This window comes from Somniosus microcephalus, chromosome 15 (genome assembly GCF_052327205.1).
Source record: "Somniosus microcephalus isolate GS21.2 chromosome 15, FLI_Smic_1.0, whole genome shotgun sequence".
NCBI classification, from domain to species: Eukaryota; Metazoa; Chordata; class Chondrichthyes; order Squaliformes; family Somniosidae; genus Somniosus; species Somniosus microcephalus.
In genome coordinates this window covers 57,984,901-57,999,583 of record NC_141001.1, presented here as the reverse complement: position 1 = coordinate 57,999,583, position 14,683 = coordinate 57,984,901, and the positions used below count along the sequence as shown (strand labels likewise).

At 44.1% G+C, this 14,683-nt stretch overlaps 1 protein-coding gene across 2 annotated transcripts in view; it reads left to right on the top strand.

Moving 5' to 3' along the window:
- Positions 1 to 14,683, top strand: part of LOC147106763 (nucleobindin-2-like) — a 51,355-nt gene that overhangs the window by 14,541 nt on the left and 22,131 nt on the right. Inside the window, exon 3 of one of the 2 annotated variants that reach the window (XM_086007854.1) lies at positions 3,202 to 3,352. The exons of the other annotated variant lie outside the window; for it this stretch is intronic. Coding sequence (XP_085863980.1) covers positions 3,290 to 3,352 — 63 coding nt within the window. The 5' untranslated portion in view covers positions 3,202 to 3,289. The remainder of the gene's footprint in view (positions 1 to 3,201; positions 3,353 to 14,683) is intronic. 2 annotated transcript variants of the gene reach the window in all.

Below are 14,683 nucleotides of genomic sequence, written 5' to 3'. Positions count from 1 at the left end.
GGAGAGTAAACTAGCAAATAATATAAAAACAGACAGTAAGAGCTTCTACAAGTATATGAAAAGGAAGAGAGTAGCTAAAGTAAACATTGGTCCTTTAGAGAATGAGACTGAGGAATTAATAATGGGAAATAGAGAAATGGCAGAGACTCTAAACAATTATTTTGGATCGGTCTTCACGGTAGACACAAAAAACATCCCAATAATAATAGATAATCAAAGGGCTAAAGGGAGGGAGGAACTTAAAACAATCTCTATCACCTAGAGAAAAAGTACTAGGCAAACTAATGGGGCTAAAGGCCGACAAGTCCCCTGGACCTGATGGCCTGATCCTAGGGTCTTAAAAGAAGTGGCTGCAGAGATAGTGGATGCGTTGGTTGTAATCTACCAAAATTCCCTGGATTCTGGAGAGGTCCCAGCGGATTGGAAAACCGCAAATGGAACACCACTATTCAAGAAAGGAGGGAGACAGAAAGCAGGAAACTGTAGGCCAGTTAGTCTAACATCTGTCATCGGGCAAATGCTGGAATCCATTATTAAGGAGGTAATAGCAGGACATTTAGAAAATCATAAGACAATCAAGCAGAGTCAACATGGTTTAATGAAAGGGAAATCGTGTTTGACAAATTTGCTAGAGTTCTTCGAGGCTGTAACAAACAGGGTGGATAAAGGGGAACCAGTAGATGTAGCGTATTTGGATTTCCTGAAGGCATTCGATAAAGTGCCACATAAAAGGTTACTGCACAAGAGCGCACGGGGTTGGGGGTAATATATTGGCATTGATAGGGAATTGACTAACAAACAGAATACAATCAGTAACTAGTGGGGTGCCACAGGGATCAGTGCTAGGGCCTCAACTATTTATAATTATATTAATGACTTGGATGAAGGGACCGAGTGTACTGTAGCCAAATTTGCTGATGATACAAAGATAGGTGGGTTAGCAAGTTGTGAGGAAGACACAGAGTCTGCAAAGGGATATAGATAGGTTAAGTGAGTGAGCAAAAATTTGGCAGATGGAGTATAATGTGGGAAAATGTGAGGTTATCCACTTTGGAAGGAAGAATGAAAAAGCAAATTATTATTTAGATGGAGTGAGACTACAAAATGCTGCGGTATAAAGGGATCTGGGGGTCCTCGTACATGAAACACACAAAGTTAGCATGCAGGTACAGCAAGTAATTAGGAAGGCTAATGGAATGTTGGCCTTTATTGCAAGGGGTATGGAGTATAAAGGTAGGGAAGTTTTGATGCAACTTTACAGGGTATTGGTGAGACTGCACCTGGAGTATTGCGTACAGTTTTGGTCTCCATATTTAAGGAAGGATATACTTGCATTGGAGGCAGTGCAGAGAAGGTTCACTAGGTTGATTCCTGGGATGAAGGGGTTGACGTATGATGAAAGGTTGAGCAAGTTGGGCCTATACTCATTGGAGTTTAGAAGAATGAGGTGTGATCTTATTGAAACATAAGATTCTGAGGGGGATTGACAGGGTGGACACTGAGAGGATGTTTCCCCTCATGGGGGTATCTAGAACTAGGGGGTATAGTTTCAGAGTAAGGGGTCGCCCATTTAAGACGGAGATGAGGAATTTCTTCTGAGGGTCGTGAATCTTTGGAATTCTCTACCCCAGAGAGCTGTGGAGGCGGAGTCATTGAATATATTCAAGGCGGCGATTGACAGACATTTGAACTACAAGGGAGTTGAGGGGTATGGGGAGAGAGCGGGAAAGTGGTGGCGAGGCCAAAATAGGAACAACCATGATCTTATTTAATGGTGGAGCAGGCTTGAGGTGCCGATTGGCCTACTCCTGCTCCTGTTTCTTATGTTGTACAGTAGTTGAGAAATTGCTTTTGTTATGGTAGCAACTATTCGTCTTGCCACACTATACTATGAATTAATAAAATCGAACTTCCAATGACTCTTGGCTGTTTTAGGGGAGAATTTAGCTGCATCCCCTTATTAGCCATCTCTAGGTTGGCTGTATTGGTGGATGTGAAATTGTACAATAATGACAACTGTAAATCCATAATTATATGATGAATATCAAAGAGTATCTGACAAATCATCCTCCTCCCTGCCCTTCTATCACATACACATCTGAGCAATGTGTTGGAATTTTGTCCAGATTGGCTGCTTTGGCCTTGGCTGTTCTGATTCCAATGGGTGTCTACAGTGATTCACCTAATGTGGTCATTGTCTTCTCTGGTTGTTTTCATCCTAGTTTAACTAACCTTTCACATGTATTATCTCTCTATTGTTATACTGCTATTTACCTTCACACTGTGCTCCAAGACTTGAGCTAATTACCAACCAGTGTGATACACCTCAGTTTATTTTTGTCAAATTAAACACTTAACCATCTTAATATTCCAGCTTTCACTCTTAACTATTCTTCTGTTTCCTAAGCTTTTTACAACTCCTTAATGTTCTGTCCATCCAAATCTTCTGCAAAGTATTTCCATACGTAAATGGAATCCACATAAGCATAATGGGAATCCCCCTTTTTGATTGGCCCACGTGATCCCAGGGTACTTGTGAACCTGCAGGCCCAGGACTACAAGAGTCCAAAGATATGGAGGCACCAGGTAGGTGTGTACTTTTCTTGCGGATGGAAGGCATTCACCCGCAGGAAGCCTCCGACCGCAATTTCAGGTCCAATAACTTTTCGGTAAATAAAATTGCCTGGAATCATCAGGTGCGTGTGCCTGTCCATCTGTGGACTCACCTGAGAAATCACAAAATCCAAAGTGTTTCCCAGTTCTTTTTCTTCAAAATTCTACTTGTTTTATTGGATATGGGCATTGTTTATGAAGCCTGCATTTATTGCCTATCCCTAATTGCTCTCGAGAAGGCAGTGATCAGCTTTCTTCTTGAACCGCTGTAGTTCATGTGGTAAAGGTTCCGACAATGCTGTTTGGTAGGGACGTCTAGTATTTTGACCCAGTGACAGTGCAGGAACGGTGATATATGTCCATGTCAGAATGATCTGTGACTTGGAGGTGATGATGTTCCCATGCACCTGCTGCCCTTGTCCTTCGGTGAGGTAGAGGCTGTGAGTTTAAAGTGCTGCTTGTATGGTACGAATGTTACTTACCACTTATCAACCTAAGCCTTGATGTTCAGGTCTTACTGTCTTTGGGTATATCTACAAATAAATGTTTTGTTTGTATTTGATGGCGCATTGTTTTTTTTGGGTTCAGCTCCAGTGACTTCTTGTTTGGTGATGTGCAATGAAGAATCAGGGGGAAAACTCGCCACTGGTTGGAGTCATATCTAGTGCAAAGTAAGATGTTTGTGGCTGTTGGAGGCCAATCATTGCAGCCCCAGGACATCGCTGCAGGAGCTCCTCAGGTCAGTGTCCGAGGCCCAACCATCTTCAGCTGCTTCATCAATGACCTTTCCTCCATCACAAGGTCAGAAGTGGGGATGTTCGTTGACGACTGCACTGTATTCAGTTCCATTCACAACTCCTCAGATAATGAAGCAGTCTGTGTCTGCATGCAGCAATATGTCGACAACATTCAGGCTTGGACTGATCAGTGGCAAGTAACATTCATGCCACACAAGTGCCACAAAATGATTATCTCCAAGAGAGAGTCTAGCCACCTCCCTTTGACATTCAATGGGATTACCATCGCTGAATCCCCCACCATCAACATCCTGAGGGTCACCATTGACCAGAAACTTAACTGGACCAGCCACATAAATACAGTGGCTACAAGTGCAGGTCAGAAGCTAGGTATTATGTGGTAAGTGACTTGCCTCCTGACTCCCCAAAGCCTTTCCACCATCTATAAAGCACAAATCAGGAGTGTGATGGAATACTCTCCACTTGCCGGATGAGTGCAGCTCCAACAACACTCGAAGCTCAACAGGACAAAGCAGTCCACTTGATTGGCACCCAATCCACCACCTTTAAACATTCACTCCATCCACCGCTGGCTTACCGTGGCTGCAAATCGCCACGGCTTCTTCGACAGAACCTCCCAAACCCGTTACCTCTACCACCTAGAAGGACAAGGGCAGCAGGCGCAGGGGAACACCACCATCTCCAAATTTCCCTCCAAGTTACACACCATCCTGACTTGGAAATATATCGGCATTCCTTCATGCTTGCTGGGTCAAAATCTTGGAACTCCCTCCCCTACAGCACTGTGGGAGTACTTCCACCTCACTGACTACAGCGTTTCAAGGTGACTCACCACCACCTCCTCGAGGGCAATTAGGGATGGGTAATAAATGCTGGCCTTGCCAGAGATGCCATATCACATGAATGAATAACAAAATTGTAAACACAAGGAAGCTGGATGTTGTAGACTAATGAGATTACAGTCTTCTCTATCTGCTGGTCATAATGGTCTGGCATGAATTTAATTTGTATAGTTTTAATCTAATTCTTAGTGAGCATTGATAATAATTAGCATTCTTCCTTGGAGGGAGACTGTTATGGAAAAAATATTGGTGCAATAAGTGGTGGTATTCTAAGATTGATACAGGAGAGCAGAGGGAGTTTTACTTGCCACAGGTCTAACCATACTATACCTGATCTGGGAGTGTTTGATGACACTGGTTGCCCAAAACAGAATGTGTTTCATTCCCTGATATTGACATCCCTGAACTTTATGGACACAATGCAAAAAAAAAAAGTCTTCAAAGAATGTCAACACTTTGTGTGGTCCTATTACAACATTATTTAAAAATAAACTTTAACTCCTGCTGTATGAATTCCTGATCAGGGCTGCTTCTGGGAGAGTTTGTTGAGTGGCAGACCTCATCTGTTTGACCTATATATAAAAAAATGTCTGTTGAAAGATTAATGCAAAGTTTTGAAAGTACTACACTGGGGAAAATGGTGGAATAACCACAATCCAGCTCTTTTTACTCAGTTGCTTGCTGTTGTCCAGAGAATGATGTCCTGATTGTAGTGATTTGTCTTGTCCGGTTGGCCACGTACAGGCAGTGGAAATGAGAATATTTCAGTGCATGATTGCAGACATTTTTTAAAAGAACAAATGTTTATATTTTTTTTCCTTCTAGTCATGGCTATATGGCTGGTGAACATTTATGTGTATTTCTGTATAATTCCAAAATATTCATGTATAATAGCTTCACATAAATGTCAGTGTTACCCAAAAGGATCCATCCATTTTGTTCAGTCAAAACAGGTCTTGGCAAATACTGTGTTTCAGTCTATTTTCTACTGATTTGCTGTATACTGTTGATCAATGTCATTTCAATTGGGACAAAGAATCCCTATGTGACGAGTCATATAAAACTTCAATCATGTGGCGTCTGATTTTTTTCATGAAGGAAGGCCTCCCTTGGATCTACAAGGCCAATTGCAGAAACAGTGTAGGTAACGAGGGAATGATTCAGATCAGCTGAGTAACAAGTTATGCTTGACTTCTCTCTCTCTCTCTCTCTCTCGAATCTCATTTATTAGCCTGACTGCTGCAGAGTATAGTCAGCTGAAGTGTAAATAAATTAAAACTCTGTCCTGTGTCAAAAATGAACAGAGCTGCATTATCATTTGTACTTTTGAGTTTGATTTTATATTCAGCTTTGCCATATGCCCCTGATGTCACCATATTAATCATCAAACACGAAAGCTGTGTTGTTAAAACAGCACTGTTAAGTTGATGCTTCAAGGATTGGAGTTGAGAGAATAGTAGAAAAACCATAAATTCTCATGTTCTCTCCCTTTTCTCCTGAAGGCAATGACTTATTCTATGGTGCAGTTCCAAGTGTGCAAGATGCCCTCAATTACCTTGCCCAAGTGGTTTATTCTCATTGTGCAGTTAGATAATGAGTGGCAGCCAGTTGTCAGTGGGTGCATCATAAGCAAGCTTGATCTCTCCTTTCCAAATGTCTGGTCAGACACATCTTTGAGCAGAGGTCAATGAATGGTAATCGGGTGCAGGAACCTTAGTTGTTCCCCCCCCCCCCCCCCCCCCACACAGACACACAGAGACACACAATGGTTCAACTGAAATCAACCAACTCTGCTCACATTAGGGCTGTGAATATTGACCTGTCTGGCCTCTGACTCAGTTCTACAAAATTGTAGTGTACTGTGTTTACAAACTGAGCTACTAAAGAGCCCTTGAATATAATTTTTATCCAAATTTATTATGTTTAGGTATGGTGCTGACACTTGGGACCAGTTCACTGTCTTTAGTTTGCTGGAACAAGTAACCTTAATCTGACAGCCAATTTGTAAACCAACATTTTTATGGGCCTGTCATGTCGTTTGTTTCCTGTAGGTCTGACTGTTTATACATAAGAATGCAGTAGAATGTGTTGCAGTTGGCTGCACTTCTTTCCTGTAAAAGTGGCTTTAAAGAGTCTTGGTTTTGAGAATGCAGCCACTTAAAAGGGCTATGTCAGGGGAGTGGGAGTGCAATCTGTTAAACATTGACCTTTCATCTTTTGGGATTGGATTCCAACTTGGATCAGACTGATCAGATAGAAAAACACTGGTGGATGTGGGGCATGACCAGAATGTGTTTTTTTTGTTGCCTACAACCCCTCCAGCAGTCATCCTTCAGGAGGGTTTGTTTAAACTGTGGAGTTTCTGGGGGCAGGGAATGCAGTGTGTTTTGTGTTTAATCTTGAGTTGGCTCTGACATACTTTGCATGCAGTGCTTGTCTCCATACCATTCTCATTTCCCTCTCTGCTGCGTGGTGGACGAGGTCTTATTCCATGGTCTCCTTAAGATTTTCTGTGCTGACTTTTGAGGTGAACATGGTTCACAGGGTGGCACTGGAAATATGTTACTGGCCTTGATGGAGAGGGATGGTTTGTTGGTGGGTTAGGGCAGTTAGCTCACTGAGCATATGAAACATTGCTGGTTCCTGGTTGTAATATAATAATACTTAATTTGGTGGTGACAAATGTTGAGTTGGGTGAGGTGAAATTTTGTCGGCCAGCTTGTGGGAAGGGCACAGGTTTAGCCTGGCTAGGTTTAGCCTGGCCGGTGATATCCTTTTCACACCAACTGGAATTTGTCTATGGCAAAATGATCCTGAGAACTGGACAGAAAGCTGACAAACCTGGGGGATCATCAGAGAAATGTAAGCCTTCATCTGGTATGATTTTTTTGTAATGCTATTGCTGTTTCTGGATCCCCAGCAGCTGTTTTCTGGGTGGGCTCTATGAAAGGGTGGGCTCTGGTTTCTGGTTCCAACCATGAGTGGTGCAAGTTGACCAGATTCCAAACCATGATCCCCAGATTTTGGCTGTCTAATAGTACAAGTGTTGCAGCTAGCTGCCCTACGCAGAGCTAGCAAAGCGAGGACAGCTGAGGTTGCCTGGTAAAACAAGGCTGGAATTGAAATTTGAGTCTCTCCATTCTTGCTAAAACTATTGCCACAAGTCATTGACCGTTAAATGCAATACTCGCAAGTCAGAATCCTGCCCAAACTGTTGAGCAAAAATAATGTTACGAGTATTGGCACACATCCTGTAGAGTTTGTGGATTCTTCATAGGTGACCTATTTTCATATAAATTGTTGACCTGCCAGTTAAATAGCATGGGTCCTGCAATTTTTCTCCTCTGTCACTGTTGGGATATGGCTTTGATTATAAAAGTATTTGGTTCAAGTAAACTGTACTTGCTGTTTAAAGTACAGTTGTACTGTGGACTCAGTATTACTGAATTGCTTAATTGATGCTGTACTGTGGTTTTTCTTTGTTCTGCTCTTCCTTCTTTCTAGGCTCCTTTCTGCCCTGGAGTATATAAACTCCATGCACAGCGAGAGGTCACTGGTTCAATAAATGAAAGACTGTACTTGACCTACAACTGTCTCAGGTCATATTTAAAGTGAGATGAATTTTGCTGATCTGGGTGAGTGAAGAAGATCAGAGAGAGATGCTAAAATCAGCCATCACACATTTAAGGTGGACTCTATCTAATCCCATTTTGAAACCTTTTGTTACAAGTACATTTTTAAACTACTATCAATTTTCTCCTTTCCAACAATATAAAGGCCTTTTAAAACCCAAGCTTAATGTCATCTAATCATTTACTTCTTGACTTATCTGCTACCCCTTTCACCCTTTGTGTCTTGCATTTTGAGCACTAGCTCATTTAGAATTAAAAATTAGAAATATGGAAGATAGGAGTAGGAGTAGGCCATTCGGCCCCTTGAGCCTGCTCCGCCATTCAACGAGATCATGGCTGATCATCCAAATTCAGTACCCTGTCCCTGCCTTCTCGCCATATCCCTTGATCCCTTTAGCCTTTAGAAATATATCCAACTCCTTCTTGAATATATTTAATGAACTGGCCTCCACTGCCCTCTGTGGTAGAGAATTCCACAGGTTCACCACTCTCTGGGTGAAGAAATTCCTCCTCAACTCAGTTCCAAATGGCTTACCCCTTATCCTTCGGCTGTGACCCCTGGTTCTGGACTCCCCGGCCATCGGGAACATCCTTCCTGCATCTAATCTGTCAAGTCCTGACAGAATTTTATAAGTTTCAATGAGATCCCCTCTCATTCTTCTAAACTCCAGCGAGTACAAGCCCAATCGACCCAATCTCTCCTCGTACGTCATTCCTGCCATCCCAGGTATCAGCCTGGTGAATCTTCGCTGCACCCCCCTCCATGGCAAGAACATCCTTCCTCAGATAGGGCGACCAAAACTGCACACAATACTCAAGGTGTGGTCTCACCAAGGCCTTGTACAACTGCAGCAAGACATCCTTGTTCCTGTACTCGAACCCTCTCGCTACGAAGGCCAACATACCATTTGCCTTCTTAACCGCCTGCTGCACCTGCATGCTTACCTTCAGCGACTGGTGCACAAGGACACCCAGGTCTCGTTGCACTTCCCCCTTCTCCCAATCTATTGCCATTCAGATAATAATCTGCCTTCCTGTTTTTACCACCAAAGTGGATAACCTCGCATTTATCCACATTATATTGCATCTGCCATGCTTCCGCCCAATCACCCAACTTGTCCAGATCATACTGGATTTTCAGGGCATCCTCCTCACAGCACACTCTCCCACCCAGCTTTGTGTCGTCTGCAAATTTTGAGATATGACATCCAATTCCCTCGTCTAGATCATTAATATATATTGTGAATAGCTGGGGTCCTAGGACCGATCCCTGCAGTACCCCACTAGTCACTGCCTGCCACTCGGAGAACGACCCGTTAATTCCGACTCTTTGCTTTCTATCTGCCAACCAGTTCTCTATCCAAGTCAATACCTTGCCTCCAATCCCATGTGCCTTAACTTTGCACGCTAGTCTCTTATGCGGGACCTTATCGAAAGCTTTCTGAAAGTCCAAATACACCACATCCACTGGTTCTCCCTTATCTATTTTACCAGTTACATCCTCAAAAAATTTCCAGTAGATTACTCGAGCACGATTTACCTTTTGTGAATCCATGTTGACTTTGTCCGATCCTGTCACTGTTCTCCAAGTGCTCTGCTATTACATCTTTTATAATGGACTCTAGCATTTTTCCCACTACCGATGTCAGGCTCACCGGTGTATAATTTCCCATTTTTTCTCTCCCACCTTTTTTGAATAGTAGGGTAACATTAGCTACCCTCCAATCCATGGGTACTGTTCCAGAGTCTAGCAAATTCTGGAAGATGACCAGTAATACATCTACTATCTCTAGGGCCACTTCCTTACGTACCCTCGGATGTAGATTATCAGGCCCTGGGGATTTATCGGCCTTTAATCCCGTCAATTTCCCCAACACCATTTCCCTACAAATACTGATTTCTTTCAGTTCCTCCCCCTCATTATATCCGATGTTCCCCGACATCTCTGGGAGGTTATTTGTGTCCTCCTTTGTGAAGACAGAACCAAAATATGTATTTAGTTGGTCTGCCATTTCTTTGTTCCCCATTATAAATTCCCCTGATTCTGACTGCAAGGGACCTACGCTTGACTTCACCAATCTTTTTCTCTTCACATATCTATAAATGCTTTTACAGTCAGTTTTTGTTTCCTGCAAGCTTACACTCATACTCTATTTTCCCCCTCTTAATCAATCCCTTTGTCCTCCTTTGCTGAATCTTAAACTGCTCCCAATCCTCAGGTTTGTTGCTTTTTTTTTTGGCAAATTTATATGTCCTCTCTTTGGATCTTATGTTATCCCTAATTTCGCTCATTAGCCATGGTTGAGACATCTTTTTTGTTTTATTTTTTTGCCAAACTGGGATGAACAAATTCTGTAGTTCATCCATGCGATCTTTCAATGTTTGCCATTGCCTATCCACCGTCAACCCTTTGAGTGACATTCCCCAATCAATCCTACCCAACTCGCGCCTCATACCATCGTAATTTCCTTTATTTAAATTCAGGACCCTAGTCTCTGAGTCAACTACTTCACTCTCCATCTTAATGAAGAATTCGATCATGTTATGATCGCTCCGACCCAAGGGGCCTCGCACAGCAAGATTGCTAATTAATCCTTATTACATAATACCTAGTCTAAAATGGCCTGATCCCCAGTTGGCTCTTCAACATATTGGTCCAGGAAACCATCCCGTATACACTCCAGGAACTCCTCCTCCACAGTATTGTTACTAATTTGGTTAGCCCAATCTATATGTAGATTAAAGTCACCCATGATAACTGCTGTGCCCTTATTGCATGCGTCTCTAATATCCCGTTTAATGCCATCCCCAACCTCCGCATTACTGTTTGGGGATCTATACACCACTCCCACTAACGTTATCTGCCCCATGGTATTTCTTATTTCTACCCATACAGATTCCACATCATCAGAGCTAATATCCTTCCTTACAAATGTGTTAATCCCCTCTTTAACCAGCAATGCTACCCCACCTCCTTTTCATTTTTGCCTATCTTTCCTGAATATTGAATACCCCTGGATGTTGAGTTCCCAGCCTTGGTCACCCTGGAGCCATGTTTCCGTAATCCCAATCATATCATATTCATTTACCTCTATTTCCGCAGCTAATTCATCCACCTTATCTCGAATGCTCCTCGCATTAAGACATAAAGGCCCCGATTTTCGGCATGTGTGGGGAATGGTCGGATTTCCCTGAATGTGGGGTTTCTGACACACACAAAGTGTCAGCCAGCTCCACGCAATTTTCCCTCAAGTGGCCAATTAATTCCCAGCATGTGGGAAGCCTTGCTAATTGTCCAATTCGAGTCAGAAATCCCCACACTATGATGTCATCATTCGTGGTGCTTTCAAAGTGTCCAACAAGCTTCTCCACCTCTGCAGGCTTCTCAACCACTTTTGCACAATGGCAGAGGAGCCTGCACCAGCTGCTGCCAGCGGCAGAGGTCGAGCTGCCTTCAAATTCGACGAGGCTTCACTGCAAGCATTATTGGATGGGGTTAGGGCCCACAGGGAGGTCCTCTTCCCTAGGTCAGGGAGGAAGAGGCCTCCCACTGAGACCAATGCTGCATTGATGCAGGTGTCAGCAGATGCCAACTCGCTGGGAGTCACCAGAAGAACCTTGGCATTACATCTCTATCTCCTTCCTTTACTCCCCCACAGTACCATCCAGAGCCCCCGTCCTCACTCTGGAGGAGGAAGAGGCTGTGCAGCCAGACTCCTCCGAGGAAGCTCCAACCTCTGAGGGCGCAGCATCAGCAGAAGTAAGCGCACCCAGCACTAGCGCAGACATTCACACCTCGGGGGGGACCTTCGGGACATAGAGTAGTGTTGTCACCTGGTGTTTCACAGCTCACAAGTGAGCCTCAGCAGATTCTGGAGACAGGGACAGCAGTGGAGAGTCCTCGTCGGAGGGCGCAGGACTCTGCCAGCTCAGCTCCGCTGTGCTGCATGACGACCCTCTGCCTCTGGGTCCATCCGCAAGAGAAGAGGTGATGGATCTCCATGCACAGATGCAGGAGTCTCTGGCAGGTTTTGTCTCCAGGGTCGCTGCGAGTGCTGAGCAAATGGAGGAGTCCATAGCGACCATGAGCAGAGCCTTTGTGGAGTCATTGGCGCATGAACGCATCACCATGGAAAGGTTGGCAACCTCCATGCAGGAGATAACTCGCCAGGGTACGGAAAACATGGTGAGTGCTCATAAGAGAATGACATCTCTTGAGGAGCGTTGGCCATCTGTTGAACAGAGAAACCAGATCTTCATGGAAGTCCTGAGAAGGACTGCCAGTGCAGAAACGGGTCCCACTGGCCCCCTAAAGCGCAGCAAGGTGCTCTCAAGCCACTTCCAAGCACTGGCCCCTTCTGCCTGTGCAGCTTCAGGTGAGTGAGCAGCAGCCGGCTGCTCCTGGTGCTCATCCTGCTGTTCCTGGTTCTGCTGCTGCCGCCTCTGCTGTTGGAGATCCTCTAATGCCAGGAAGGGAACGTCCCAAAGGCCTCCCATGCTTCTGGCAGATGCCTCCGTTGAGGGGGCGCTGAGTTAGGGCGGTGAGAGGGGCTTCCCAGGAGCTCACACTGGAGAAATGTGTGAGGCTCCAACTTTCTGCACTGCTCCTAAGGCTGCAAAAAGTTCCCCCAAGCCTTGATCAACAAGGTCCTGCAGCCTGCAAATGCTGCCTATTTAAATCTCTTCAGCCCTCCGCGACCTGCTGCTGCAAGCAAGCAAGCCAGCTGTTTTCACGCCAGCTCTCAGCAGCGGGGTTCCCCGCAGGCGGGTTTCAGGTGGGGAAAGCCCCAAAGTCGCAACGGCACGGGAAAATCCACTTCAACAAGCAGATAATTGCTTGTTAGTGCTCCGACGACCAGTCCCGCCAGCGGCGGCCGGGACTGAAGCGGGGCGCGTGAAAACAGCAGTCCGAAAGTCGGACGGAGCGGGGAATCAGGCGGTGGGGGGGGGTCCCGACCCGCTTTTTCGCCGATTTTCGGCCCCCGGCCGCATGAAAAGCCGCCCGACGGCGGCCAGAAAATCGGGGCCAAAGCTTTCAGGCTTGTTTTTTTAACGCTCTTAGACCTTTTAGAATTATTTACTGTGGCCATGTTTGGTTTAAACACTTGATTTCTCTGTCTGCCCACTAGCATACATGGGGTGTGCTTACAGCTGCTTGATTACATAGGATTACATAAGATATACAGCACAGAAACAGACCATTAGGCCTAACCAGTCTATGCCGGTGCTTATGCTCCACTCGAGCCTCCTCCTGTCTTTCCTCATCTAACGCTATCAGCAGAACCCTCCATTCACTTCTCCCTCATGCTTATCTAATCGCCCCTTAAATGCATCTATACTATTCGCTTCATCGTCTGGCTGTGGTAGCAAGTTCCACATTCTCACCACTCTCTGGGTAAAGTTTCTTCTGAATTCCCTATTTAATTTTTTGGTGACTATCTTATATTGATGGCCTCTAGTTTTGCTCTTCCCCACAAGTGGAAACACATTCTCAGTATCTACTTTATCAAAACCTCCTTTCATGATTTTAAAGACCTCTATTCGGTCACCCCTTAGCCTTCTATTTTCAAGAGAAAAGAGACCCAGCTTGTTCATCCTTTCCTGATAAGTACACCCTCGCATTTCTGGTATCATCCTTGTAAATCTTCTCTGAACCCTCTCCAGTGCCTCCACATCCTTTTTATAATATGGTGACCAGAATTGCACACAGTATTCCAAGTGTGGTCTAATCAGGATTCAATAGAAGTTTAGCATAACTTCACTACTTTTCAATTCTATCCCTCCAGAAATAAACCCTAGTGCTTGGTTTGCTTTTTTTAATGGCCTTGTTAACCTGTGTCAATATTTTTAATGATTTGTGTATTTGTACTCCTAGATTCCTTTGTTCCTCTACCCCATGTAGATTCTTATTTTCCAAGTAATATGTGACCTTGCTATTTTTCTTACCAAAATGTAATACCTCACATTTATCTGTGTTGAATTTCATTTGCCAATTATATGCCCATTCTGCAAGTTTATTAATGTCTTGTAATTTGTTGCAGTCCTCCTCAGTATTGACTATTCTTCCCACCACCCCCCCCCCCCCCCCCCCACAATTTGGTGTCGTCTGCAGATTTAGAAATTGTGTTTTTGACTCCAAGGTCTAAATCGTTGATATAAATTGTGAACAACAGTGGTCCCAGCACTGATCCTTGTGGAACACCACTTCCCACCTTTTGCCACTGTGAATGGCCACCCTTTACTCCACTCTCTACTTTCTGCCTTGAAGCCAGCTAGCTATCCATTCTGCTACTTGTCCTCTGACTCTACATTCCCTGACCTTATTCATTAGTCTATTATCCTTATCGAAGGCCTTTTGAAAATCTAGATAAGTTACATCTACTGCATTACCCTTGTCTACTCTCTCTGTTACCTCTTCTTCAAAAAATTCAATTAGGTTGGTCAAGCAAGACTTTCCCTTTTTGAAATCCATGCTGACTATTTGTTGTTTTTTTTGTTTCTAGATGTTCTTCTATTTTCTCCTTTTAGTAGGGATTCCATTATTTTTCCTACCACTGATGTTAAGCTGACTGGCCTATAGTTCCCTGGACATGTTCTATCTCCCATCTTAAATATAGGTATTATTACGTTAGCTATCCGCCAGTCCTCTGGCACTGCACCTTTTTCTAACGAATTACTAAATATGTGTAGTAATGCCTCTGCTATTTCTTCCCTAGATTCTTTTAAAATGCGTGGATGTAATCTGGACCATGGCTTTTATCCTCTTTGAGTTTCAGTAGTTTATTTAGTATACCTCCTCATTTTATTTTAAATGCAGTTAACTCATTACTAATCTCAT